We start from the raw sequence: 27977 nt of genomic DNA on the forward strand, positions 1-27977 counted from the left end.
TATAAACCTAATAAAATAATCACACAACACAGAATATATAATTAAACTAAGTTAAATGAACAAAAACATTTGCTAAACAGCATTATAAACCTAATAAAATAATCACACAACACAGACTTTACTTGCATTTTTCTGCAAACAGTTATTTCTATGCATTCCAATCTGGACTGATTTATAGACAGGAAGATCTTGTTCCTTTGCAAGCTGCTCAATAGCTCAGGTCTGGTTATCTGATTAATTTCAGCTTGCTTGGCTTGCATATCAAGTGGACAGCTCCACCTACTGGCTATTTTAATCAATGCACTGCTTCTCAATGCTTTTCAATAGCAGTCACATGACTGAAAAAAAAGGTTGTTATTCTGAAACAGTGCAAATTGAACCGTTGCAAACCGAGGGCCACCATATTACTATGTAATATGGTTTACAATTTTTACATTATAATGGTTTCATTTTTTGATTCAATATTCTCTTTCTCAATTGTGTATTCACATAACAATATAATGATATTTCATACCATTGGTTCCAATATTGGTTTCTGGCACACCAAATGTTAATTCACCAAGGGGAGTTGTTTTAACCTTTAACCTGTGATGTTTATTAATTATGTATGTATATAAGCTTCACCTGGTATAGGCTACCTCATGCTATGATTACGGCCTAACAGCCGAATCGCGTAAGCTTGCCTACCCCAGGTGCTTGTGTGCTACTTTCTCTGCTGTTTGTACCATCAGCTTTTAATTTTGGATCAATAAAGACATTGTTTTATAATTATCTTGCCGTTCGCTCTCCAATCTCTTTATGGTGAAGTTACTATTGCCTGTTTGAGCGATACGGCACCCTGCCTAAAGAAGTCCTCTACCTGTTTCAAGCTCCCGGTTTGTTACGGGATTTACCTCACTCTTTCGACTATCGTTGATGAGCCAACGGAACCTCCTGAACCTTCATTGGCTGACATGGTGATGACACTCGGGTAACACGCCCCCAGCAACAAAGCGTAGGATCGGATTGAACGACGCACAGGACGTCAGCGTGTGTGTAACACGCCCCCTCGCCTGGTCGACTGGGAGTTCAGCGTCTCTCTGCTTTCCACCTGTCCCACGACCGCAGCCTGGTTCTGCGGGAAATTGTATCAGGAGACATTGTATAATCACGGACCCATTCCTATCTGTATAGAGTATAACCGTAAGTTACACGGACTCTATCTTTGGTGGTGAGACACCTAATAATTTGTTTGGGTTAAGTGTACAAGCACTACTGAGTGAATTGAATTGAGGTAATTGCCCCCCACACCGGTGTACAATCTTTACATTTAGACTTTGTACATAAGAGCAGAGGTTTTTATTATGTTATATGAAATCTCTCCCCAATCTGTATCTTGTTGGTTTAACGTTTATTAGGTGCTACAGGCAGCACCAGGGGGTGAGATTTCATTATGCAGGGTATACAAGATGGACAAACAGTACAGCAGTGCTATTCGCTACTGCCCTCAGAGACTGAAACTGATCCTGGTTCTGATTTATCACGAATCTTCTCTACTGACAAATCATTCTTCACTCAGTGAACTCTTTGATGATATTGAAAAATTAAAAATTAAAGAGATTAAATTGCAATGGGACATTTGGTCTATCAACAAATATATTGAGCTAAGGATTATTCCCAGAGGTCTGAGGATAAATAAGTTTCCTACCTTTGACACTGAGCAGAAAGAGAAGGGCGCCTCCTAGTGTAGCCAATTTTTATAAAGAGTATAATGCAAAAGTAAGCATACTCACAATGTGTGAAGGCAGAGATAATGCCTAGGTGAACGGTCTGGGAACTTCACAGTGTCCCAGCTGACTGTGCACTATGCTGAGGGCTGCTCCTCCCAAACGCAGAAAGTGTATCTGTAATCTGGAAATCAAGAGAGAAAACAAAGAGGGCGACCCCTAGTGCAGATCAATATTGAACCAGTAATGAATATCTGCTACTGCTTGCGAATGGATACTCACAGAAAGTATTGCACCCTATAGTGCAAATGTAGCATACTAGGAATATTATGGTGTCCTAGTGCACATATCCACCCAGAAAGCACTGTCGTGATGTGAGATGAACTTCAAGTATATCAGGATGATGAAAAAGCAGAGAACTCCAGTATCGATATAAAAATGTTTAATTAAAAAATACACAGATCTACAATGACATCTGTAGTAAAATTGCAACGCGTTTCTAAGCGCTAACCACGCTTTTTCCTCAGGCAAATGATATTGAATATACTGGAGTCTCTTACATATATACCCCTGTGTAGGCTTAATGGGATCAGCTGTAGCTCATTAGAACAGGTGCTGCATGAATTCACTCCCTAGATGTTCTAACCGGATGTTACAGATAATACCAGTGATACAATACGATGTGCAAAACAAATGTCTAATATATAGAACCTACTAATCCTTCTATACATATATAGACTAGAATCAAAGACATATATTGCTGTCCTGAGATTTGAGCTCTATGGGTTGTCTTAAATATTGGGAACAGTGTTTTAAATGTTTATCAATATTCGTGATGTTACTTATGCATGTATATGTAAAGTGTATTATTGCGACATGCGCTGTTTTTATATCCGTTTTTATTCTTTGATTGTATTTGTGAAGAGAACCCTAGGTGTAAATAATAAGCTGTAAAAAGGTATAGTCTTATGTTTCTTAACAGAGAAGGGGTGTGTATGATTCAACGAATAGGGATGCTATGATAAATATCCAATACAATTGCTTCGTCAGAATAAGGTGTGTTGCGCTAAACCAATGGAAATGCTGTGTACAAAAAAAACGATAATGTGATATGTTGCTCCATTTGATTGGGGCTAAGGGTGTGTGTCGAATGACGTGGTGATTATGTTTAGGATGCGTGCGATGACTCTCATAGAGACAGTATCTGTTACTAATGTTGCTATGTATGAGCATGACGTGTCCGTGCAACTACTGTGAAAGAGAGTGTGATTGGGCCGTGGTGAATGGCTGATGCCTCAATGGGTGAAAAAGATGCACTAAGTGAGCTCTAACTGTAGCGTTCACAGGTTACCTACGTGACTGTATGTGTATATTACATAAGTGTAACTGTGGTGTTCAAGAACTACCTACGTGACTAAATGTGTATATTACATAAGTGTAAGGACCGCATACCCTATATATATATATGTATATGCGTCTATGTCCTAGTGATAATAGATGCAAATATATTACATCGTGGTGAGAAAGGGGGGCTAATTATGCCTAGTGTGTGTATATATATGTGTGGTATAAAAAATAAGTGAAATACTCCTAAGTATTAAATCTAGAATAGATTGATTGTGAAAAGTACATTCACAACTATAAAGTAGTGCACGTGATGAATATAATATGCAGGTATCATATTATAAAATAATAAACATGATATTACAATATGTATATAAAAACAGGGGTAATTTAAAGTGATATTATATGTATTAGAGATGTATTAAAAAGCAGCAGAATCTATTACTTCATTAAGGCCCTCTGGATGTAGAGTTTTAAATTGGTAAATCCAAAAGGTTTCCCTCTGGCGTAATTTAGTCATTCTGTTTTGAGAACTTAGGGCAGGAATAATTTCCAATGGGGTGATATTCATGACACAATTATTTGTGCCATGTGTGGAAGAATGGTGTCTAGAGGTACTATATTTATCAGACCCCTTCAGAATACATCTCAAATGTTCTGATCATCTTTGTCTGATTTTTCTACAGGTGCGACCTATATATTGTAGGCCACACAAGCATGTTATACAGTACACTACATAGTTGGAGTTGCATGTTATTCTTTGAGTAATTGCAAAGGATTCTCCAGTGCTATTGGATATAATGTTTTTAAGGCCATTCGTTATATACTTGCACATATTGCATCTATTTTTATTGCATCTATAAGTTCCTATGTTTGACATCATAGAGTTATGAGTGCTCTTGTGAGGAGTTTTTAACTTACGTTTGCACATAACAACCTTACTAGGTGCCAGTTTTTCCTTGATAGTTGGAGCTCTTTTAAATGTACATCTGGGTTTATCTTGTAATATTATTTTGAAAATGGGGTCTCGTTTAAGTAATGGCCAGTGTTTAAACAGAATCTTTTTTATCTCCTTATGATTATTATTATATCTAGTGATGAATGAAGATACAAAATGTGAATCATCATTTATGGGTTTATTTGGAATTTTTGGTTTAAACAAATCTCCTCTATTTAGAGAACGTGCTTTTTGAAAGCCTGATTCTATTAGTTCTTCTGGATAGTGTTTTTCCTTGAATTTATTCCCTATTCGTTGAATCATACACACCCCTTCTCTGTTAAGAAACATAAGACTATACCTTTTTACAGCTTATTATTTACACCTAGGGTTCTCTTCACAAATACAATCAAAGAATAAAAACGGATATAAAAACAGCGCATGTCGCAATAATACACTTTACATATACATGCATAAGTAACATCACGAATATTGATAAACATTTAAAACACTGTTCCCAATATTTAAGACAACCCATAGAGCTCAAATCTCAGGACATCAATATATGTCTTTGATTCTAGTCTATATATGTATAGAAGGATTAGTAGGTTCTATATATTAGACATTTGTTTTGCACATCGTATTGTATCACTGGTATTATCTGTAACATCCGGTTAGAACATCTAGGGAGTGAATTCATGCAGCACCTGTTCTAATGAGCTACAGCTGATCCCATTAAGCCTACACAGGGGTATATATGTAAGAGACTCCAGTATATTCAATATCATTTGCCTGAGGAAAAAGCGTGGTTAGCGCTTAGAAACGCGTTGCAATTTTACTACAGATGTCATTGTAGATCTGTGTATTTTTTAATTAAACATTTTTATATCGATACTGGAGTTCTCTGCTTTTTCATCATCCTGATATACTTGAAGTTCATCTCACATCACGACAGTGCTTTCTGGGTGGATATGTGCACTAGGACACCATAATATTCCTAGTATGCTACATTTGCACTATAGGGTGCAATACTTTCTGTGAGTATCCATTCGCAAGCAGTAGCAGATATTCATTACTGGTTCAATATTGATCTGCACTAGGGGTCGCCCTCTTTGTTTTCTCTCTTGATTACCTTTGACACTGATGATAAGGACTTTATGGAGGCCTGGAATAATATCCTATCAGATTGCTCGCTAAGACTAATGTCCTTGTTATGTGATTTTAAAACTAGAATGCTTGTCTTAGTTAGAGAAGAAATCTGTTTGTTACAAATTGAGTTAAACTCTAGACAAAATCATGTAGATTATGGTAAATTTGATCTAGTACTAAAAAATGTGATGTCTGACATTAAGAAACAGGTTATCGACATTAAACATGCCAAATATATACGTGACCAAACTGATTACAACACAAACACTGTATCTATATGGAACAGGAGTAAGCGATCTTACACTAGAAGACAACAAAACAAAAACAGAAGAGGGAACAGAGGTCGTAGAGGTGGAAGAGGTGGAGGTAGACAGTCTCAGGTCAGGTTTTCAGACACAGAATCTGAGTCAGGTGATGATGGATCAGGTACCAGTGGGGATGAAACAGTATCTACAACTAGAGTAAAGAGTATCCTTAAGAATACTCCAGTAATTGAGCAGGCTGTTGCTAAATCTAAAAATACACATTTAAATGTAGCTCATATAAACTCTGGTAGTAGATACTGTACCACTGTTTCACCTAAGATATTACATCAGCCCAATACATCTTCTAACAGTAATATAGCTTGTACTGGCATAGAGAGAAGTGCAACTAATGTTAATTCTGACAATGACAACTCCCAACTTGAACAGGTTTTTTCCTTGCCCCAGAGCAAACCGGACAGGGGAGGGAACCTGAAACCAATCAAACAGGGTTACCAGTTGAGAGAGAACAGACAAACGAAGTACAAATAAATTGTGTGATTAACCTTTCCAGCACTGATCTCTCTGATGCCCAGTTGCGAGTACTAGGACTTGGCCTAGGGTTTGTTCCCTCAACTAATTTTAATCTATTCAAGACAGTTATCGATGTGAATAGGTTAATTCGTAATATCACTTTAAAAGGCAATTTTTCTGGTGCTAGCAACGAGACATCTGAGCAGCCAGTGATGATGAATTGGGTTTACAATAATTTTAACACTGACCTCTCCTTCACTGAAACTTGTGATTTGATTTCTCTTAGTCATCTTATGGTTGAAAGCAATAATACGGCCCCTGCAGAGACAATCTCACGTGTCAAAAGTATTAAAAGTCCCTCTAGGTTTTACCCCATTCACAGCAGGGGGAACATCATTGAAGGGTTCTATAGAAGAAAAGAAAGGGATCTAAGAGCCCTATCTATGACTACTAGGGACACACCACAAAATTTGAGCAAAATCGAAAAAATAGCCCTTGAACAACTGACTAACAATCAGGACATTGTCGTGCGTAATGCAGACAAGGGAGGCTCAGTGGTTGTCTTAAATAAAAATGACTACATACAGGAGGCATTAAGACAATTGGAAGACCCCGAGTCATACACTGTGCTCTCGAGTAATCCCACGAGAAGGTTCCAAAGGGAACTAAAACACCTGGTGGATGATGGAATGGAACAGGGATTTTTAGACTCTGATACAGCCACCTATATTTATATAGAGTGTCCTGTTACCCCAGTCTTCCATCACCCACCGAAGGTGCATAAGTCCCTTCAGAACGTGAAAGGTCACCCCATAGTCAGTGGAATAGGGTCTCTTTTTGAGCACCTTTCACAATGGCTCGACATGATATTGCAAACATTTGTGGTGGCCCTACCGAGTTTCCTACGAGACACCAAACATTTGGTGAACTTGGTAGATAATTTTGTCTGGAATAATGCTCTCCACAGCTGGGTGACTGTTGATGTTATGGCCCTCTACACGTCCATTCCCCATGATAAAGGTATGGAAGCTATTTCATTCTTCCTTAAGGAATGGTCTGATTTTTCCGAGGACTTCCAAAGGTATGTCCTAAGGGTGACCTTATTCCTTTTAACACATAATTTTTTGAATTTGAGGGCACTTTCTATCTCCAAAGATGTGGGACAGCTATGGGGGCCAAGTTTGCCCCCTCTTATGCCAACCTATTCATGGGTTGGTGGGAGCTGTCCCACATCTTAGGAGACGAAAACCCCTACAGGCCTGAGATAGTGTTTTTTCGTTGTTTTATCGACAATGTAATTCTGATCTGGAGTGGTAGTGAACTAAATTTGGAATTATTCATTAAACATATCAATATAAATAATATTGGTCTAAAGTTCACCCATGAGACAGACAAGATCAAGATAAATTTTCTTGATATAACACTCATAGGCAGCCCTGATGGAACAATCACCACCAGTCTTTACAGAAAACCCATCTCTGGCAACTCACTGCTACATGCAAAGAGTTGCCACCCTAAACACGTACCCTACGCGATAGCTAAGGTAGATTCGGGTTAAACGGAATTGTACAGACATAAAAGATTGTCAGTACCAGATGAAGGAGGTTAATAAATGTTTGTTACAAAGGGGTTACCCACGTAGCACAGTCAAGAGAGCCTTCAATGATGTCTCTAAACTACATAGATCTGATTTAATTAAAGACAAACAAAAGAAAGAGAAAACACACAAGGGTGTTACTTTTGTCACTGACTTTAGTTCCCAATATGAAGAAATATGCAATATAGTTAAAAATCACTTCAAGATGCTTGTTGCGGATGACAGATTAATAGATTGTGTACAAGAGGGGGTTAGATGTTCTTATCGGAGGAATCGGACACTGGGTAACATTTTGTCACCCACGGTCCTTAAGAAGCCATTACTACAAACTAGTTCATGGCTTACCCACAAAGGGTCATACAGGTGCGGCAGCTCCAGATGTGGGGCTTGTGAGTACCTGATAGTGTCTGACACCTTCAGATCTACCAAAACTGGCAAAATCTATGATATTAATTTCTGTCTCAACTGCACCTCTACCTATGTTATATATTGCATAACATGCACAGCTTGTGGCAAACAATATACAGGACTTACGACGAGAGATGTTAGATCTCGAGTGAGAGAACATCTCTCCACCATTAGAGTGGGCAAAGCATCTACCCCACTGGTACACCACTTTTCAGTGATTCATAATAAGGAATTGTCCTGCTTCTCCTGGCAACCCATTGATATGGTCCCTTATCCCAAAAGGGGAGGTGATAGGGATACTATCTTGGGGAAGCGGGAGATGCTGTGGATCTTCAAATTGGAGACCAAAATTCCGCATGGACTAAACTCCGAATTCGACCTCATTAATTACTGGGAATAAATAATAATAATAATAAATATAAATACAGATAAAATTATAAATATCCAGTGTGTAGTAACCATACGTTCCTCTAGCGCATCAAGCTTGTTTCTTTTACAAAATAGTAAAACCATATTGCTCCTTTGTTTCCCTTTCTATCTATCATTTATATACATGTTACTTACAGTATGAGATACTCTGTAGAACACTAGTACATTCATTGGTCATCATATGGATTTATCTAGGTATTGATCTGATTGCTATAAGTTTAGTGAGGGCACATATATGACCTACAAGTATCTATAGACTGTTTGGGTTAATTATATCTTAAGTTATTTCATAGGCCAGATTCGTAGACATGTGGCATCACTATAGACTACCCCCTATACATATATATATGTTTCTATAAACTATAGGGGCACTTTTCTTAAGATATAGTCCGTATGGTGCCACATGTTTGTTTATTCATAGCCACATGCCATTGAATCTATGGCACTAATGATATTCTGTAGCCCTGATATTAGCATATGTATTTATTGTCTATCCAACACCTATTCAGTATATATTTATTGAAGACATGTATATATATGTACATATGTATTGTGCTGTATTACCCATCATCTATAGTCTCTATTTTTGTAGGGCCGCTAGAATTATCCTGTTCTACTATGTAATATGGTTTACAATTTTTACATTATAATGGTTTCATTTTTTGATTCAATATTCTCTTTCTCAATTGTGTATTCACATAACAATATAATAATATTTCATACCATTGGTTCCAATATTGGTTTCTGGCACACCAAATGTTAATTCACCAAGGGGAGTTGTTTTAACCTTTAACCTGTGATGTTTATTAATTATGTATGTATATAAGCTTCACCTGGTATAGGCTACCTCATGCTATGATTATGGCCTAACAGCCGAAACGCGTAAGCTTGCCTACCCCAGGTGCTTGTGTGCTACTTTCTCTGCTGTTTGTACCATCAGCTTTTAATTTTGGATCAATAAAGACATTGTTTTATATTTATCTTGCCGTTCGCTCTCCAATCTCTTTATGGTGAAGCCACCTGTATATATACACAGTGTATGTATATATATATATATATATATATATGTATATATATATATATATGTATATATATGTTGCCTGTAACTGAAGTACGAAGTTCTTGGTTGGAGGAACCTATAAATGTGGCGTACTACACTGCAAGTCTTGTACATACATAAAACAGGGTAATAACTTTACCTCCTTTGTTACAAGTGAAACTTTCTTGACAAGAGGCTGTGTTAAGTGTACCTCCACTTATGTGATTTATCTAGTGCAGTGCACTCAGCACAAGAAACAGTATATTGGCTTAACGACAAGAGATGTACGCTCCCGAATAAAAGAACATTTGGGTTATATATCTAATGAGGTTAAATGTTCAGCCTTATCAAGACACTTTATCCAAGAGCATAATAAGCAGGTACAGCACTTCAAATGGAATGCCATTGAGAGCATTAATGTGCCCCGCAGAGGTGGCAGTAAACTGAGGATCTTGGAGAGACAGGAGATCTATTGGATCCACAAGCTAAAAACTTTGGTCCCTGGAGGATTTAACTGACAATTTGATGTGATCAATTATTGGGAGTAAGCTTGTGGGTCAGGTCTCCTGTTTCTCTAGAATCCCCTGCTTTTTTAAGAATTTTAAGGAAACAGAATATGAAACAGTTATAAGCACTGGTTTGGTATAGATTAAGTATATTTATGAAAATGTGTTATATACCCTTAAACAACTGATGGTTATATTGGACATATAATGTATTGTATTATATAATGTATGCATGGAAATGGTGTGTCTATAAACAATAGTCAGAAGTACTTTATCTATTCCCTTTGACATGGTATATACTGCGGCTCCATTGATTGAATATCAATGGATAATAATTAAATACTAGCTAATAGTTGTGTCTGCAAAGGGCACAAATGATTTATTGGCTATTTAATAACTGGCTGCTATGAATATCATTTTATTACAAATGAGCTATTTCTTATTATATCTTTCACTTTGATGTGGATTTTGGTTTGTTTTGTTTTATTTATTTGCTTATTAATATATTATTGACTCCTCTCACCATGAAAGTAACCTATAAACGCAAAATGTAAATATAAATGTAAAATTGCCAATGATATCAAATGTAATTATTAATTATATCATGTATTCATATTGCACTCTTTATATATTTTTATATAAGTATTAACAGGTGGTAATTAATGTGTTAATCAGTATTGTTTTTAACTGGGCGGAGGAAAGCCCTATAAAAACACCTCCCATATGCTAAGGGAGTATGTCTATGATTACGGCCGTGGAGGCTGAAACATGTAAGACAAGGTGTTGACTTTTTAACTTATTGGCAAGCTCTGTTTTCAAGCCTTTATTTTAATTGATGAAATAAACTTCTTTTTTTAAATGGACTTGGAGAATACGCCTGGATCCTTTCTTTATCGTTCATATATATATATATATAGATATATATATAGATATATATATATATATATATATAGATATATATATATATATTGTTTACTAGAAAAGAAAGACAGCTTCCCTATATCCAGCACCAGAGCTTGTGGTTTAACATAAGAACTGTATCAATATAGAGTTTAACATACTCCAATTGGGTCCCTAATAATGCCTCCACAGATCAGCAGTTAATCATACATATTATACAAAAGATATACAAACCAATAAATAATTATACTAAGTATTTATTGCAACAGGAGATTGCACAGGTAAATTAACATTTGTAACAATGAGTGTGGGCCCACTTGAACTATTGGTATACCAAAAATAAGTCAGCTTAAGCATAAAAAGAAGAAAAAAGCAAAGAAAGTTCCTTCGAAGTGGATAATTGTAACATTCCACTCTGCTTATAAGTGTCACTTATGCTCCACACTTCTATACTTTGTTACAATCTTCAGTGGGAGATTATGGCAAGGTATTTAAACACTCACGGACATTTGTAATCCCATAGTAACAACTTGATATTGTGGTGTGTCTATACATCTTACTGAGTTTAATTACTTCTCATCCCAGATTTGTCAGCATATATCTCAGGTAAACAAACACGCCTCACCAGGTAGGCAGTTCACTCTCCTTACTGCTTATTTGTTTCAAGCAGTCACAGCGTTATAGATTATACGCTTACCTTGATTGAAGATCCTCAATAAAGTTGTAAAGACTTACAGGACTTGTTGTCGAAGTAACCTCCTTGTTATTCCGCTACTTTGCGGTTTCCATCCGTGAGTGTACCCGCTACTCGACCACCTCTGTGATAGAAGATCTCCGGTTGAGCTCCAACATGGAGGGTACAGCTGTTACCCTCACCGTGTAATTGCTTCTAGCAACGCGCGTTTCACCCTCATTGGTCTGTCAAAACAGGGCTTCATCCGGCTGAAGCCCTGTTTTGACAGACCAATGAGGGTGAAACGCGCGTTGCTAGAAGCAATTACACGGTGAGGGTAACAGCTGTACCCTCCATGTTGGAGCTCATTTGTATTTGTTATTAAATAGATTGCATGAATTCTCTTATAAGTATTGCCTGTTCAAATATAAATAAAAGTTTTTAAAATAAAAAAAAACATTTAATTTAGCATTGCTAAATATCAATTGTAAATTAAATCGTGTCACAAACAATGCATTTTCTAATTGTCATGTTTGTAAAAAAACAAAAACAAAAAAACAGATATATGTAAACAAACCGAGTAACGAGTCAGATTTCTTAATTTTCTGATATACAATAATTTAAAAGTGAACACTTGCATTCTAGCATGTTTTATTATTATTAATTAATTTAAAAATAAATAAATTTAGAATTAAATTCTTATACTTGTTAATGTTGTTTTTGAATTTGTGTTTAAATGTTACTACATAACTGATCTGTGTTTATAGTTCTTCTAGCTTTAAAAATTTGACTGAAATCTTTGTGTGCACATTTCTGGTTTTACAAAAGCATAATTATTGTTTTAAGAAATTCTTCTTAAAATGTATTATATGTTAAAATGCAATACTATCCACAATTAAATTATACTAACAAAATGTAAATGTTTAATTTTGTTACATTTAAATAATAATTTCACAGACATGGATGAACATTGTTATTGCTTTTTATTTGGTTGTTAGCTGTGTAAATCAAGAAAAGATAACTATGTTTTGCTATCAATGTAATACTAATGAAAAACAACCTTGTAACTGAACAACCAGATATCAAAAGAGCTTCAAACTTTTAAATTACATGGATATTTTCTGAAATTATTACTTAAGACGTGTTCTGCATCAAGTATGCTTGAATTAAATGTGTGAGCTTCTAAAATTGTTCAAAGCACTGATCACACCTTGCTTATAAAACTTTAAAGATTAAATCCATATATTCCTACAGTGACTCCCTCAGGTCTCAAGAATACAATTTGAATCCTGATTCTAAAACAATGAAGTAATTGCAATATCACATTTAGTTTTGCACTCTTTAAATTAATTCTAAAAATCCCATTGTCCCTTTGCATACAAACCCTACATTAGAGAGACAATTTAGATGCCTTCTTATGTTCCAGGCTTCTCTTTCACATGTCAGCAAGGTTCTGTAGGTGCCTGTAAATGCATGTCAAATATGAAAATTTGATATCTGGGAGACTTACCTCAAGAAAAGCAAAATTAAAGACTAAACACAAGGGCATAATTTGTTGTAGTAGGAACAAAGCAAATTAATGTTATAATAATAAAACTACAGTACACTAGACCCCCCTTGTATTTTATCATATAAATAAAAAACATTTACATTTTTGTAGAAAATATGTCAGACAGAATATCAGAAAACCATGACTAATTTTTAAGGTTTAAAACTACTTCCAAATGGCTTTCATCATAAGGAAAAATAACATTCCAGATAATAGGAAAAACCTAGGACCCCTCCAACTGACTCAAAAGATTTTTTTTTTTTTTTTACCTCACAGACTCAATTAAAAATGCAGATCTATCATCTTCATACTATACTTGTTTCACGAGGTTGGTACAATGGGATGCCCATACCTCTGAAATAGAGGCTACAAGCCTCAGAATGTCTGGAACTATCGTCATCAACAATATATAAGATGGCTTGATATATATATATAAAATATATGGAGATATTGAATAAGTTAGATAAATATGAGAGAACTCCTGGTGTCCCAACCTAAGTTCTTCATCTTAATTTTTTTATTAAACCTATAAATTGTGTTCATATTAACATGTGAACTTGGCATGCACAAGGAATATACCATTTAAAAAGCTATATGAACAGCTAAGAAATGCTAATCAATGCAGGCAAAAATGTTCTATTTATATCCATGATGTAGACACTCTAAAGCCCAAAAATCTTCGCAAAATATGTTCGATAAGTGTTTTCTCATTGATTGGAATACCAGTGTCAGATTGTTGTTAGGCAATGTATAAATGTTTTATGTAGAAATGTAGAATTTGAAAATCTCACAAACAACCCTGCAATGCACTATGCACAGCAATTCTTTTGGATTAGAAGGCTACAGTTGTAGCTATACATTAATGTGGTCACTGTGTTCATAGTTGTTTTCTCATTTTTTATGGCTATCTCCTTTTTAGTGTATATTTTGTGAGTATCATACACATCTATAAGTTGAAAAAATATTTAATAAATAATTACTATTTTTTAAGGAAAATTTGTTTTAATACATTTCACCTTTTAAGGTATTTTAATCTTTTAGTAATTAATACCCATCAGTTGTGACTTTTTAATGTAAAATAATGATTGGAATAATTAAATGTAGAAACAACTATACTATGCCCCATTTATGAAATATCAAACAGACAATGTCCCCTGCCAGGGAAGCTGCCCACAAGTGTTCCGTACATTTAACAATGCACAAGCTACACGATTAAGATTTATCAATCATCCTATGTAAAGCAGTTCAGGATGATTTAAATCCACAACCTCACCTGCATCTTAACTTGGTGGCTGCAGGCTTGCTCATGCATGGATGCACCTCAAAGGCTCCAAAGCTGCCTTTCCCACTTCATAAATGGAGCACTAAAACTCAAGGGAGATGATGACATAGAATAATTGAAGAACATAAGAAAACAGCAGGCTGTCTAAATGAGTACTTATGTTCTCTCTTTAGAACCGACTATTATTATTATTTTTATTATTATTATTATTATTATTATTATACTTATAAATCGCCAACAAATTCTGCAGCACTGTCCATGGATAAAATTGATACAAGGATACAATACTTGTAAGAGACAACACAATTTGAAAGACAAATACAGGAGGAAATGAAGGCTCTATTCCCGTATGAACTAACAATGTGGAAGGGTAGGAGGGTGATATACAGAATGTAAGGACTGCAAGGGTGAGAATGATGTTAATACAGAGTTAGATGAGGGCAACTATTAGGTAAGTGAAATTCATTTGTTACTGATTTAGTTGGTAAGCTTCCTTGAACAAAAAAGTTTTTAGGGAGAGTTTAAAAGAAGACAGATTAGTGGAAAGTCTGATAGCATGAGAAAGTGTATCCAGTGGGTTGGTGCTGCGTGAGAGAAGTCCTGCAGTCTAGCATTGGAAAAGGTGATGATAGAAGATGTAAGAAGCAGGTGATTGTTGTATCTTAGTGGGTGGTCTGGAGTATATTTGTTGATTAGTGAGTACAGGTAGTGGGGAATGGAGCTGGTAAGGAGTTTGTAGGTCAGCATGATAATTTTGAATTTAATTCTGCTGTGAATGGAGAGCCTGTGAAGGGACTTGCAGAGAGGTGCAGCATATATAAAGTGGCAAGAAATGTGGATTAGCCTGGCAGAGGCATTTAGGATGGATTGAAGGGGGTAGGCAGGGAGCAAGGAAGGCCAATGAGTTGGTTATTGAAGTAGTCAAGTCGGGGAGTGGATTAGTTGCTTTGTGGAGTTAGCGCTCAGGAACAGGTACATTTTCAAAATATTGTGTAGTTGGTTGAGGCAGGATGAAGGGAACAGTTGGATGTGGGGGATGGACAGATTGTAGTCAAGTGTAACTCAAAGGCAGTGGACTTGGGGTTATGCCGTCGACAGTTAAATAAAACTCAAAAACTAGAGTAGAGCTAGAGGGGGGATTAGAAGGATTTTAGTCTAGGATTTATTAATCTTATCCTTAGGTGGTGAGAGGCTATCCAGGAAGAACTGCCAAATAAGCAGTCACTGAAGTGAGAAAGGACAGAGGGAGGATGAGCAGGGTGGAGAGGTAGATCTCAGTGTCATTAACATAGATGTGGTATTTAAAGCCATTGCTGTTGATAAGTTTAACTAGTGAAGAAGTACAAATGGAGAAGAGTAGGGGACCCAGTATAGAGCCTTGAGGTACTCAAGCTGACAGAGGCATTGAAGAATAGGAGTCAACAGCAAATGACACAGAAAAGGACCTGTTAGACTATGGTGATAGGAGAACTCTATTTAGATATGCTACTATACAGTAATGTTGTTGGCCCTCCTGTTTTAATCCATTACTACATGTTACTGATATTATCAAAATGAAAGGTGAATAGGTCAGAAGGTCTATATAATATCCATTAAACAGTTTTAGAGAACATTGATCTATGTTAGTTGCACAATTAGCTGACCAGTAGACAGGATTCCAGATAATTAGTCATACAATTTATAAAATTGAAGTTTCTGAAGAAAGATTATTTCAGTCTAATCTAGTTGATAATTATTATTCCCAAAAATGTACATCAAATTCTTAATTATAACCTTGTGGAATCTGTATTTTACAATCTAATAATCCAGAAAATATCCTGTCTACTCAAGATTAGTAATTTATCTCCTCCTCTAATAGGAGCCCTGATGGCTTCTATCGCATTCCATCTAAATGATGTGACATGCTTATTATGTTTTTATATAAAGTGTATTGCTAGGGCAGAACAGGGTTCAGCATTATAAATATCTGACACATATTTCACAAGGTTATAATTCAGAATTTAATATTATAAATTTCTGGGAATAATATTTAGCAAACTACAACATTAAGAAATTATGACTGGAATAGTGGGTCTCTGTCTATCCACATTATGGGGTTGGTGTATTAAGATGCGGGTGGACATGATCCACTGTAGCGGATCATTTCCGCCAGACATTGCTAAATGCCGACAGCATACGCTAGTGAAATGCTTGTACAATGCCGCCCCCAAAGATTTGCGGCAGGAGGTGTCAATCATCCCAATATTATCTGATTGGGATGATTGCTGTCCACCACCTCAGAGTTGGCAGATAAGTTAAGGAGCAGCGGTCTTAAGAAAGTTGACTTATGTTTCCAGGAAGCATGATGGCTCGCGTGGAAACTGCTGTCTTTGCAGTATGTTAAATCTGCCCCATTGTCAATCACTATGGGCTTAGGGTTAGTTTACTTATCTTGTAAAGATAATGTGTGATTGGTTTACTTTAATATAATATATTAATATTATGGTATACATTCTGTATTTTTATATCTCCGGATTGTCTATTAGATCTTTCACGGACTGTAATGAGTTAATATTCTTGCAAGGGTTTTTTCTATCAATGTGATGTTAATGGTTTTATATTGAAAGGGCTCTGCTTAGAGATGTAGCCAGGTCCATGAATACTGCAGTGTGCTAAGCCAAAACGCATTAGACCATGTGCCTTTTCATGTTAATAATTGCTGAAAAATTACATTTTTAATCAATTTGGAATAAAAAATTAAATTTTATTTATATTGGTGCCAATTTGAACTTTTCTTTTTTACATTTGCTAATCTAGTTGATTACATTGATCGCATAACTAAAGTTATAGACCAGGGGGGACTAGCAGATGTAAGAGTTTAGTAAACCATGTGACTCATACAACCTCTAATTATACATTCCAGGGGGGGTAGATAAAAGAAGTGGCACTGAAAAATTGAAGATGTGGACAAATTAGTGAATAGTATTGAAACCAGAAAGTAAAAAAGTGTGGTTTTTAGAATGCAAAAATCCAAACATTATTTATAGACTCATTAGAAGTCAGACTTGTTAACCATTATTTCAGATGATATGACATTTGCACAGCAGGTTGGGCCTTTAGGCTGCTTGACTGCATGGGAAAACATCTTATTTCACTTTGTAGATCACCAGTTTGGCCCCATCAAAAATAAATTTTACACTTCTGCAGACTTTATCTCTAGAATGATATAAATGAACTAGGAACTGTTCAAAGAAAATCTTCTAAACAGTACATGGTCTAAAATGTAAAAATTACAAAAAAAGTATATCATGACCTTAGCATGCATAGTTTAGAGGAGAGAAGGAAGAGAGAGTATGGAAGAAACCTTCAAGTATATGAAGCATTTTTCTTTACAAAAAGAAACATCTAAAAAGGGGTCAGAATCTCAAATTGGAGGAAAGTAAGTTTAATGGTAATTCATGGAACCGCTGCTTTAAAGGAAAGATGATAAATTCATCTAATAGAGGCGGTAAGGAAAAATATTGGAAGGAAATGTAAGTGCCTGAGATTTGTGCTTTATGACTCTTGAAATATGTAGTTATTTTAGTATTTCTCACTGTACCACTTCACACAGCTTTGCCCAAATTGTAAAACTTATTGAAAAAATACATTAATGAATGTCTAATATGCTTGACTAATTAATATGACCCCATTAGCAGTTTTTTATACTTATGTGTGATAAACATTTACCATATAGCCTACACTGTCCGCTTTTCACTATAATTTATCATCAACTCTCTGAATACTTTTTTTTTTTTTTTTTTTTTTTTATTTTGACTAACAAAAAATACATTTTGGTCATAACTGAACAAATATCCAGGCTATGATTATATTGTGTGAGAGTACCTAATTATTAAAACCCCATATTGTTAATTTCATATATTTTTTGTTTCTGAAAATAAAGTGTGAATCATTAGGGGTTAGTCATAAATAGAGAGTGTATGTAATACATATTTTATTATAAAACAAAGGTTTGAATGCTGTCTGATTTAGTAAAAACTGCATAGCAATATATTTAAAAAAAAAAAAAAGACTTTAATCAGTCTCATATTTTTCTTTATAGTGGAAGATGTACAAGATGGATTACTCTCCCCATGTGAAAAGAAATCCTGTGGTCAAGGCATGCAATGTGTCGTTAGTTTAGGAGCTGGTCTTCCTGGATGTGTGTGCCTGGAAAAATGCAAACCTAGATATATGCCAGTGTGCGGTTCTGATGGGAAATTTTATGAAAATCACTGTGAGCTCCACCGTGCTTCCTGCATTCACAGAAAAAAAATATACATTGTTCACAGCAAAGACTGCTTCTTCAAAGGTAGGATGGGTTAAAATTGAAAAAGTTGTGTATTCAATATAATATGTGGTAGGCCTAAGTTTCCATATATGTTTTCTATGCATACTTCTAACTCAAATCTATTTTCAATTTATGTGCTGATCATAGAATTGTTTTTTGTAGGGTTACATAATACAAAAACAGATTTTTTTCATTAATAGGTAGCAACTTGCAAAGCACATCTATTAACCTCTATTCTTATGCAAAAGTACCCCTTTTTTGGAAAAGAAAAAACAATATTTTAAAGGGCTATAAACGTGCACTGCTGGTTCCAATTAGAAACTGCCACCGATCTCTAATCAGCCCTGCTGGTCCTGAATGGGACTTTAATTATGTGCTTAACCCCTTTGCTGGGTTTAAACACATGGCATTACAATGTTGCTAGTGTTAAAATTACAAGTTCCAACAGATTAGAACATTTCATTTTAACACTGTCAACACTGTTCTGAATGATGTAGTATATATTTTAATTTTAGAAAGCATATGGATGCAGTTTTATTCTATTTATTCTAATATTGCTGATCGTTACTTTTCTCAACTATTGAAATATTCATTAGGATTGGTTCCCTCTTTGAGAACTTTACTTTTATTGAAAAGCTTTGATTAATTCATTGTGCGTTAAAGGTTATAGTTTAAAGTAAAAACAACAAAGCAGAAAAAAACACATACATTAGGCAAGAAGAATGTGTTAGTACTTCTATTGAATAGAAACATATTTGTTTATAATTACATGAGAATGTAACATGCTCACAGAATTGTAACGCATGTAGGAATTAAATTACTGCTTCAAGTTTCTAAAAATATTGTAATAGAAATGAGCTGTATGGAAGGCAAACATTTCTTGCATGTTTCATATGAATATTTTAACTATTTATAAAAAAACATTAAAGGGACACTCAAGTTTTATTAAATTTTCATGATTCAGATGCAGCATGTAATTTTAAACAACTTTCCAATTTACTTCCATTAAAAAAAATGTGCAGTCTTTTATATTTACACTTTTTTTGAGTCACCAGCTCCTACTGAGCATGTGCAAGAACTCATAGACTGTACGTATATGCATTTGTGATTGGCTGATTGCTATCACATGGTACAGGGGGAGTGGAAATATACATAACTTTGAAATGTGTTAGAAAAGAATCTACTACTCATTTGAAATTCAGAGTAAATGCTATTGTATTGTCTTGTTATCTTGCATATGTTGATTATGCAAATCTGCTGTGTTTACTGGTTCTTTAACAAATAACTTTTTTATAGGTTTCCAAAGTAATTTATTTGTAGCCTTTTAGGTGTGTGGCAGGTAAGAATATCTAAAACTAACATGTTAAACAGCAAATTATAAGCAAATATTCAGGATGTACAATGTTCCTTAAAAAAAAAAATCAACAAAGTTTAGGACTTAATGTTTTTCTATGAGGTTTACTAGACAGTAAAAACGAGCATAGCAATCATAATTCTGTTTCTCTAATATATGTTTTATTGTAAGAAATGAAATGCTTAATATATCTACTCTGTGATGCATAGCTTTTAATGGTGTCAGAGCAAAAAGAAGAATTTGGTAAATAGCTTGACGAAACACCTGACTTTGCAAAACTATAGTAATTGCTGAGGCTGGTGAACACAGCAAACCGCAAGCTTAAATACTGATAGGTAACTCAAATCTGGATTCCCTGAGAATTAGGGGCTTTTGAAAGTGTTGGCATCAATAGACTTCTGTCAAACATTTTCTTTTACCTAAAGAGACGTCAGATAGAAATGTCCTTTAGTTTCTTCTTAAAGCTGTGTAGTTGCAACTTGACTCAGCTCAAGAATTGCTGACTTTGCATATTACATTTACTTTGAAATATATTAGAAAATTTCACCGTGTGTCTGGACAGAAATGATTTTGCCTGCCTTCATATTGCTATGTTATAGGATTTTATAGTGAAATTTACGCAAATTGGTTATGTTAACATTTTAATTTAAAAAGGTCATATTATTAAACTAAATGCTATTTAAATTATATTCTTAGTGTTTGTTCTTGCAAATGCTTGCTATTATTTTATCAGGTTTCATTGTTATTTTATTTTCAAAATATGATGATGTGGAATTAATAAGAACAAAATGGTTTTAAATATCTGGTACAAAGACTTTTAAATTGTCGAGCCTGCTGTTTATATTTGATAGCTTGAACTGTGAACTGTTTAGTTTTAAAATAATATTACTGTGTTTCATTTAATATAACCTCAGGCTCTCACACTTCATTTGTGAAATGATTACGTTTTATGTCCAATAGCTTTATTTTGTCTTTCCTAGATATACCTATTATTATATTATATGAAAGTGTTTCACTAAAGTATAAAATAGTGCTCCGATACATTGTGAATAAGATTTGCAGGACATTTGGTTGGACTTTCTAAATGGAGATGTGTATTAATTAAATAATGAATATTGACAACTCCACAACAAAATCACATTTATATACAGGGCAATATGAATATACAGTATTTTAGTATGTCAGATACTGCACCAATTTATAACATTCATTTGTTAGTTTCCTAGCCTAAATGGTGCATTCTCTTCAGATGACAAAAATATCAAATAAAGTTCCATAGTATTAAGCTTAACCTTGATATAAAATAAAATGAAATATTCTGATTATCTGAATGTCTTCTAAACTATATATATACCTTTAATATAACGTTTTGGGGTGTTACCCCCTTTGTCAGACAATACAAAATAACAATACACAACCTACTTACCACTGTGTGGGTCTACACCTGTTTATTGCTGATTGTGGGAGTGGCATCACAGGTGTTGACCTGGAACTGTATCACAAAGGCACAGTGGTAAGTAGGTTGTGTATTGTTATTTTGAATTGTCTGATGAAGGGGATAATACCCCGAAACGTTACATTAAGGGTAACTTTGGAAATCCTGGCGAGTGCATCCCCATTCTTTACTATATATATATATATATATATATATATATATATATATATATATATATATATATATATATATATATATATATATAACACACAATGTGAACCCGCCCTCCATGAGCCAACCACCTGAAGGTTCTGTGTCGTAAACAATCTTCAATAAAACAGGAACCAGCCAAGATTTTGTCAAAAACAGGGGTCAATATTTATTGACGTTTCGGGGAGTAAACCTCCCCTTCCTCAGAACAGGATCCTGTCTGGTTCCTGTTTTATTGAAGATTATATATATATAATAATTATAATTTAAATGACAAATTTCTAAATATTTAATTTGTATAAATATCTTATATTTAGGGGGATGCAATGCTGCAAAGCCTAATTGCATCAATTCCTAAACCTAACATAAAAAAAAAATATGCAATTATATATATTTTTTCAGCTCTTGGTTTGTACCAGTGCATAATATAGATATATATTAATTTACATTTTAATTGTAATTCTTTTGAAAAATAATCCACAGCTATAGCCATAAAAGGCCTTTCACATTAACTAAAAAAAAACAAAAACTGATTGGTTTGCAGTACAAGACAGATGATGTTGCAAAAATTAAATGAATCCTAAATTAAATGTAGAAATTGTAACACCCAGAGAGCTAACAAATTCTAATTCAGTGTCTCATTAGTACAAGGTCACATTAAAATCAGTGTCAGGTACCCTTTTTGGATATCACCTATAATTTGAGGAAATTTATTAGGTATTGTTTTTTCTTATAGATCCAATCAGCAATACTGTTTTTCCCCATATGTGTCACCTTAATGACAACAGAACAAATTGATTTAGTAATAATGCCGGTGGTAGAGTATACTGCATTGTTTATGCATTACTCATTTGGTTCCTCAGATGGTCCTTTAGGCACATGGCATCCCAGAAGATCAGTGTCAGTAATCAATTAGTATAAGTTACTGTCTTGCTAGATACAATTATTTAAAAAAATAAAGAAGTAAATTAAAAGTAGTATAACACTGTATCGCTCTTGAAAGTGTTGGCAGAAAAGCAAATATATCACTGAGACATTTCCAGTTACATATAGTGGATAATATATTTTTGTGATGAGACAAGGGATGTCCTAACAAAGTTCTGAAAAACTATTGACAGTTTTGGTTTTAGCATAACATATATAGTTGCAGTAGTATGTAAATGAAAGGAACATCATCTGTTTAACAAATAGTGGTTGTACTCTTTTTTTAATTTGTATAAGTGCACATTGAAATAAATCAATTTTATGTAAAGTGCATAAAATGTTGCATAATGATCATATACATTTATATACATAAAATAAGATAACATGAATGTGAATAAACAAATGCTCAATAACTAAGATCTTTAGTTTTAGTTTAATTGTATTAAAAAAAAGTCATGAACTAGAGCAGACAGTTTCAATTCTCTGTAGGCTTTTCAGTTCAAATCAAATGTTCAGATACATATAAACGTTCACTTTCTTATTTACTCCTACTGCCATTTTTTTCATTCCCTTGGTGTCTTTATTTGAAATTCAAGAATGTAAGCTTAGGAGTCAGCCCATTTTTGGTTCAGCACCCTAGGTAGCATTTGATGATTGGTAGCTTCATTTAGCAACCAATCAGCAAGCACTAGCTAGGTGCAGAACCAAAAACTGACCTGTTCCTAAGATATCATTCCTGCTTTTCAAATAAAGATACCAAGAGAAGAAAGAAAAATTGATAATGGGAGTGAATTTGAAAGTTGCTTAAAATTGCATGCTCTATGTGAATCATGAAAGAAAAAAAAATGGGTTTCATATCCCTTTAACCCCTTAATGACCAAGGACGTACGCCACACGTCCTCAAAAAAAATACAGTTAACGACCGAGGACGTGTGGCGTACGTCCTTGGTCTGGAAAGCAGCTCGCTTCCAGCTGCTTTCCGGTTATTGCAGTGATGCCTCGATATCGAGGCATCCTGCAATAACCCCCCTTGGCCATCCGATGCAGAGAGAGCCACTCTGTGGCCCTCTCTGCATCGGACATCGGTGGCCGGTATCGTTGGTGGGTGGGAGCAAGTCTGGGAGGCGGGTAGGCGGCCATCGATGTGCCGAATGGAGGGAAGGGGGGCGGTATTGGGGGCGTAACAGTCGGGAGCGCGCACGGGAGCGCGCGCGTGCACGGGGGGCGGCGGGCGCGCGCGTGCACGGGGCGGGAGCGGGAGGGAACCGCTACACTGCAGAAAAGTAAAGATGTAAAAAGCAACAAAAAAAAAGTTTTGACATTTCTAAATAAACAGCTAAGGGATCTGGAAGGGGTGGGGGGTTGGTCTTGGTGGGGGGAAGCTACACTACAGAAAAGGGAATTTTTTTTTAAAAAAAGGCACATTTTTTACTAAACTGGGTACTGGCAGACAGCTGCCAGTACCCAAGATGGCGCCCATTAAGGCAGAGGGGGAGGGTTAGAGAGCTGTTTAGTGGGGGATCAGTGAGGTTGGGGGCTAAGGGGGGATCCTACACAGCAGCATATGTAAATATGCTAAAAAAAACCCACAAAAAAAGCCCAAATATAGCTTTTATTTTAGTACTGGCAGAATTTCTGCCAGTACTTAAGATGGCGGGGACAATTGTGGGGTGGGGGAGGGAAGTGAGCTGTTTGGGAGGGATCAGGGGGTCTCATGTTTCAGGTGAGAGGCTGAGCTCTACACTAAAGCTAAAATTAACCCTGCAAGCTCCCTACAAGCTACATAATTAACCCCTTCACTGCTAGCCATAATACACGTGTGAAATGCAGCAGCATTTGGCGGCCTTCTAATTACCAAAAAGCAACGCCAAAGCCATATATGTCTGCTATTTCTGAACAAAGGGGATCCCAGAGAAGCATTTACAACCATTTGTGCCATAATTGTACAAGCTGTTTGTAAATGATTTCAGTGAGAAACCTAAAATTGTGAAAAATTTAACGTTTTTTTTCATTTGATCGCATTTGCCGGTGAAATGGTGGCATGAAATATACCAAAATTGGCCTAGATCAATACTTGGGGTTGTCTACTACACTACACTAAAGCTAAAATTATACCTAAAAGCTCCCTACATGCTCCATAATTAACCCCTTCACTGCTGGGCATAATACACTTGTAGTGCGCAGTGGCATTTAGCAGCCTTCTAATTACTAAAAAGCAACGCCAAAGCCATATATGTCTGCTATTTCTGAACAAAGGGGATCCCAGAGAAGAATTTACAACCATTTAAGCCATAATTGCACAAGCTGTTTGTAAATAATTTCAGTGAGAAACCAAAAGTTTGTGAAAAAAATAGTAAAAAAGTGAACAATTTTTTGTATTTAATCGCATTTGGCGGTGAAATGGTGGCATGAAATATACCAAAATGGGCCTAGATGAATACTTTGGGATGTCTACTAAAAAAAAATATATACATGTCAATGGATATTCAGAGATTCCTGAAAGATATCAGTGTTCTAATGTAACTAGCGCTAATTTTGAAAAATAATGGTTTGGAAATAGCAAAGTGCTACTTGTATTTATGGCCCTATAACTTGCAAAAAAAGCAAAGAAGATGGAAACATTGGGTATTTCTAAACTCAGGACAAAATTTAGAAACTATTTAGCATGGGTGTTTTTTGGTGGTTGTAGATTTTTATAGTAAATTATAAGATATGATGAAAATAATGTTATCTTTAGAAAGTCCATTTAATGGCGAGAAAAACGGTATATAATATGTGTGGGTACAGTAAATGAGTAAGAGGAAAATTACAGCTAAACACAAACACTGCAGAAATGTAAAAATAGCCTTGGTCCCAAACGGACAGAAAATGGAAAAGTGCTGTGGTCATTAAGGGGTTAAACAACTTATCGATATATGTGACATTGACAAATACATAAAGAAGCAAAACTGCTGGTATTAATTACAAGAACATTAATACATTTTCACTAGTATAAGTTATAAGACAGACACATTATTACTAATATTATTATTACATTAATAATAATACTTTTTTCGATTATTTTTTTTTTAAGTTAAGAAATGCCCAGTGAATATGAACATGAAACTGACCCCAAATGCTGAAATTCAACTACATGGCACAATTTTAAATTTGGTTGAAGTCTAGCTGAACAAAGCAACAGGAAATAAACAAATTAAGTTTTGCAGTACGGCTATACCACTGAAAATCTGGCCTTTGCATGCGGAATGGTAGGTCTCCCGTATTACAAATCGCGGCAATACTGCTATACCGCTATTGTTTAAGCCTGTAACACAACTCTCTATTCCGCACTCAAAAAATGGCTTTTGAGTGTGGGATTTTCAAAACTCCCGTATTACAAGTTGTTCGGTCAGGCTATTATGCTAGCGTTATAGCTTATAACGCCACGATCCATTCCGCGATCAAAGACCAGTAGTTATGGATTTTGCGAAACAAAAATGTTTCACAAAACTCATAACCAAAATTACAAAGTACACTAACACCCATAAACTACCTATTAACCCCTAAACCGCCGCCCCCCCACATTGCAAATACTAAAATAAACCTATTAACACCTAAACCACCGCCCCCCCCCACATTTCAAATACTAAATTAAACTATTAACCCCTAAACCTAACAGCCCCTAACTTTAAATTAAAGTTACAAAAAAACTTAAATAAAAAAAACTTACCTGTGAAATAAAAAAAAACTAAGCTTAAACTATAAATAAACCTAATATAACTATTTTAAAAAAATAAAATAAACGAAAAATAAAAAACCTAAGTTACAAAATTAAAAAATCCTAACACTACAAAAAAAAAACTAACATTACAAAAAACACTAAAATTACGAAAAAATAAAAAACATTTAAGATTACAAAAAATAATAAAAGAAATTATCAAAAATATCTAACAATAAACTACCAATAGCCCTTAAAAGGGCCTTTTGTAGGGTGTTGCCCTTTTACATAAAAAATTACAAAGTATCCCCTAACAGTAAAACACCCCACCCAACCAACCCCCAAAATAAAAAATCTAAACCTAAGTCTAAAAAAAACTAAGCTACTCATTGCCCCCAAAGGGGCATTTGTATGGGCATTGCCCTTAAAAGGACTATCAGTTCTTTTGATGCCCATAAAAAAAAATAAAAAAGCCCTAATTTAAAAAAAAAAAACCCTAACACTAACCCCAAAAAATATACTCACAGTACCTGAAGTCCGGACATTCATCTTCATCCAGGCGGCGACAAGAATTCAATCAGGCGGCGACATCTTCATCCATCATGGGGGCATCTTCTATCTCTATCCAGTTGATGCAGAGCTGTGGTGGTGCGGAGCTGAGCAGGACCAATGACGACATCCAGTGTGGAGGCTCCTCTCCATGCAATCTCCACCACACACTGAAGTTTGAATGCAAGGTACCCCTTTTATATTTGGGGTACCTTGCATTCCTATTGGCTGAAATATTCAAATCAGCCAGTAGGATGAGAGCTGCTTAAATCCTATTGACTGTTCAAATCAGCCAATAGGATTTAAGAACTCTCATCCTATTGGCTGATTTGAAAATTTCAGCCTATATGTATGTATTGGGTACTTGTAAAGTGCAGCTAATCACCCCTAAGGGTCTCAAGGCGCTGCTCATTTAATCGACCTCGGAAGGATGAAAGGTTTAGTGGACCTTGTCGGGGATCGAACTTGCAACCTTTGGGTTTCTACAGAGCTCAGCCACAGTGCCTTAGCATGCTGCTCTATCTGTCCAGCCCAGCCAATAGGAATGCAAGGTATTCCAAACATAAAAGGGGCACCACAATGCACAGCACAACAAGGTTTTTCTGTAACTTGTAATGGCAGCGCTAAATGTTAAGCGTTATTTACGCACCGGGTTTAGCACACAACTTGTAATTTTGGTGTAAATTAGCAGTGGAAACCAAATTATAGTAACATATACCGGTTATGTATCACAATATTACTTTAAATAGCCCTTCAATGTACATTTTATTATGTCAGTTGTTAAATACACTCTGCATAATCTACCCTCTTACACAGACATTTCAATACTTTCATGTTTATGATACTAATGTTTTTGTCTGCTATTTTCTCTGCCTTCTATTTGCTGGGCAGTTTTGTATGCACCTTTTGTCTATGTGTATTGCTGTAGAAAATGAGTTCTAGTTTCAGGAATCAGTGGTCCTGTAATAGCTATATCATATCTAATAATACAATGTTATAGTTGAATGGATTTTTGATCAAACCATGAAATAATATTAAGAAAGATAACCCCAGACTCAATGTTTGTGACGGCTATATGCAATGCTTTTCCCACTATACAATCAGTTGAGTAATAGTTTATATTTGTGGATGTTTTGCTTAGATGAGATTCATGGTGGCATGTGCACGTAACATTTCTGACTTGAAAGAATCAAATACCTTTAAA

At 35.3% G+C, this 27977-nt stretch overlaps 1 protein-coding gene across 1 annotated transcript in view; it reads left to right on the top strand.

Moving 5' to 3' along the window:
• Positions 1-6127: 6127 nt before the first annotated feature.
• Positions 6128-27977, top strand: part of LOC128664462 (follistatin-related protein 4-like) — a 1075469-nt gene continuing 1053619 nt past the window's right edge. The window contains exons 1-2 of the mRNA XM_053719289.1: positions 6128-6932; positions 18377-18625. Coding sequence (XP_053575264.1) covers positions 6128-6932; positions 18377-18625 — 1054 coding nt within the window. The remainder of the gene's footprint in view (positions 6933-18376; positions 18626-27977) is intronic.

Source organism: Bombina bombina, chromosome 6 (assembly GCF_027579735.1).
Source record: "Bombina bombina isolate aBomBom1 chromosome 6, aBomBom1.pri, whole genome shotgun sequence".
In the NCBI taxonomy this organism is placed as follows: domain Eukaryota; kingdom Metazoa; phylum Chordata; class Amphibia; order Anura; family Bombinatoridae; genus Bombina; species Bombina bombina.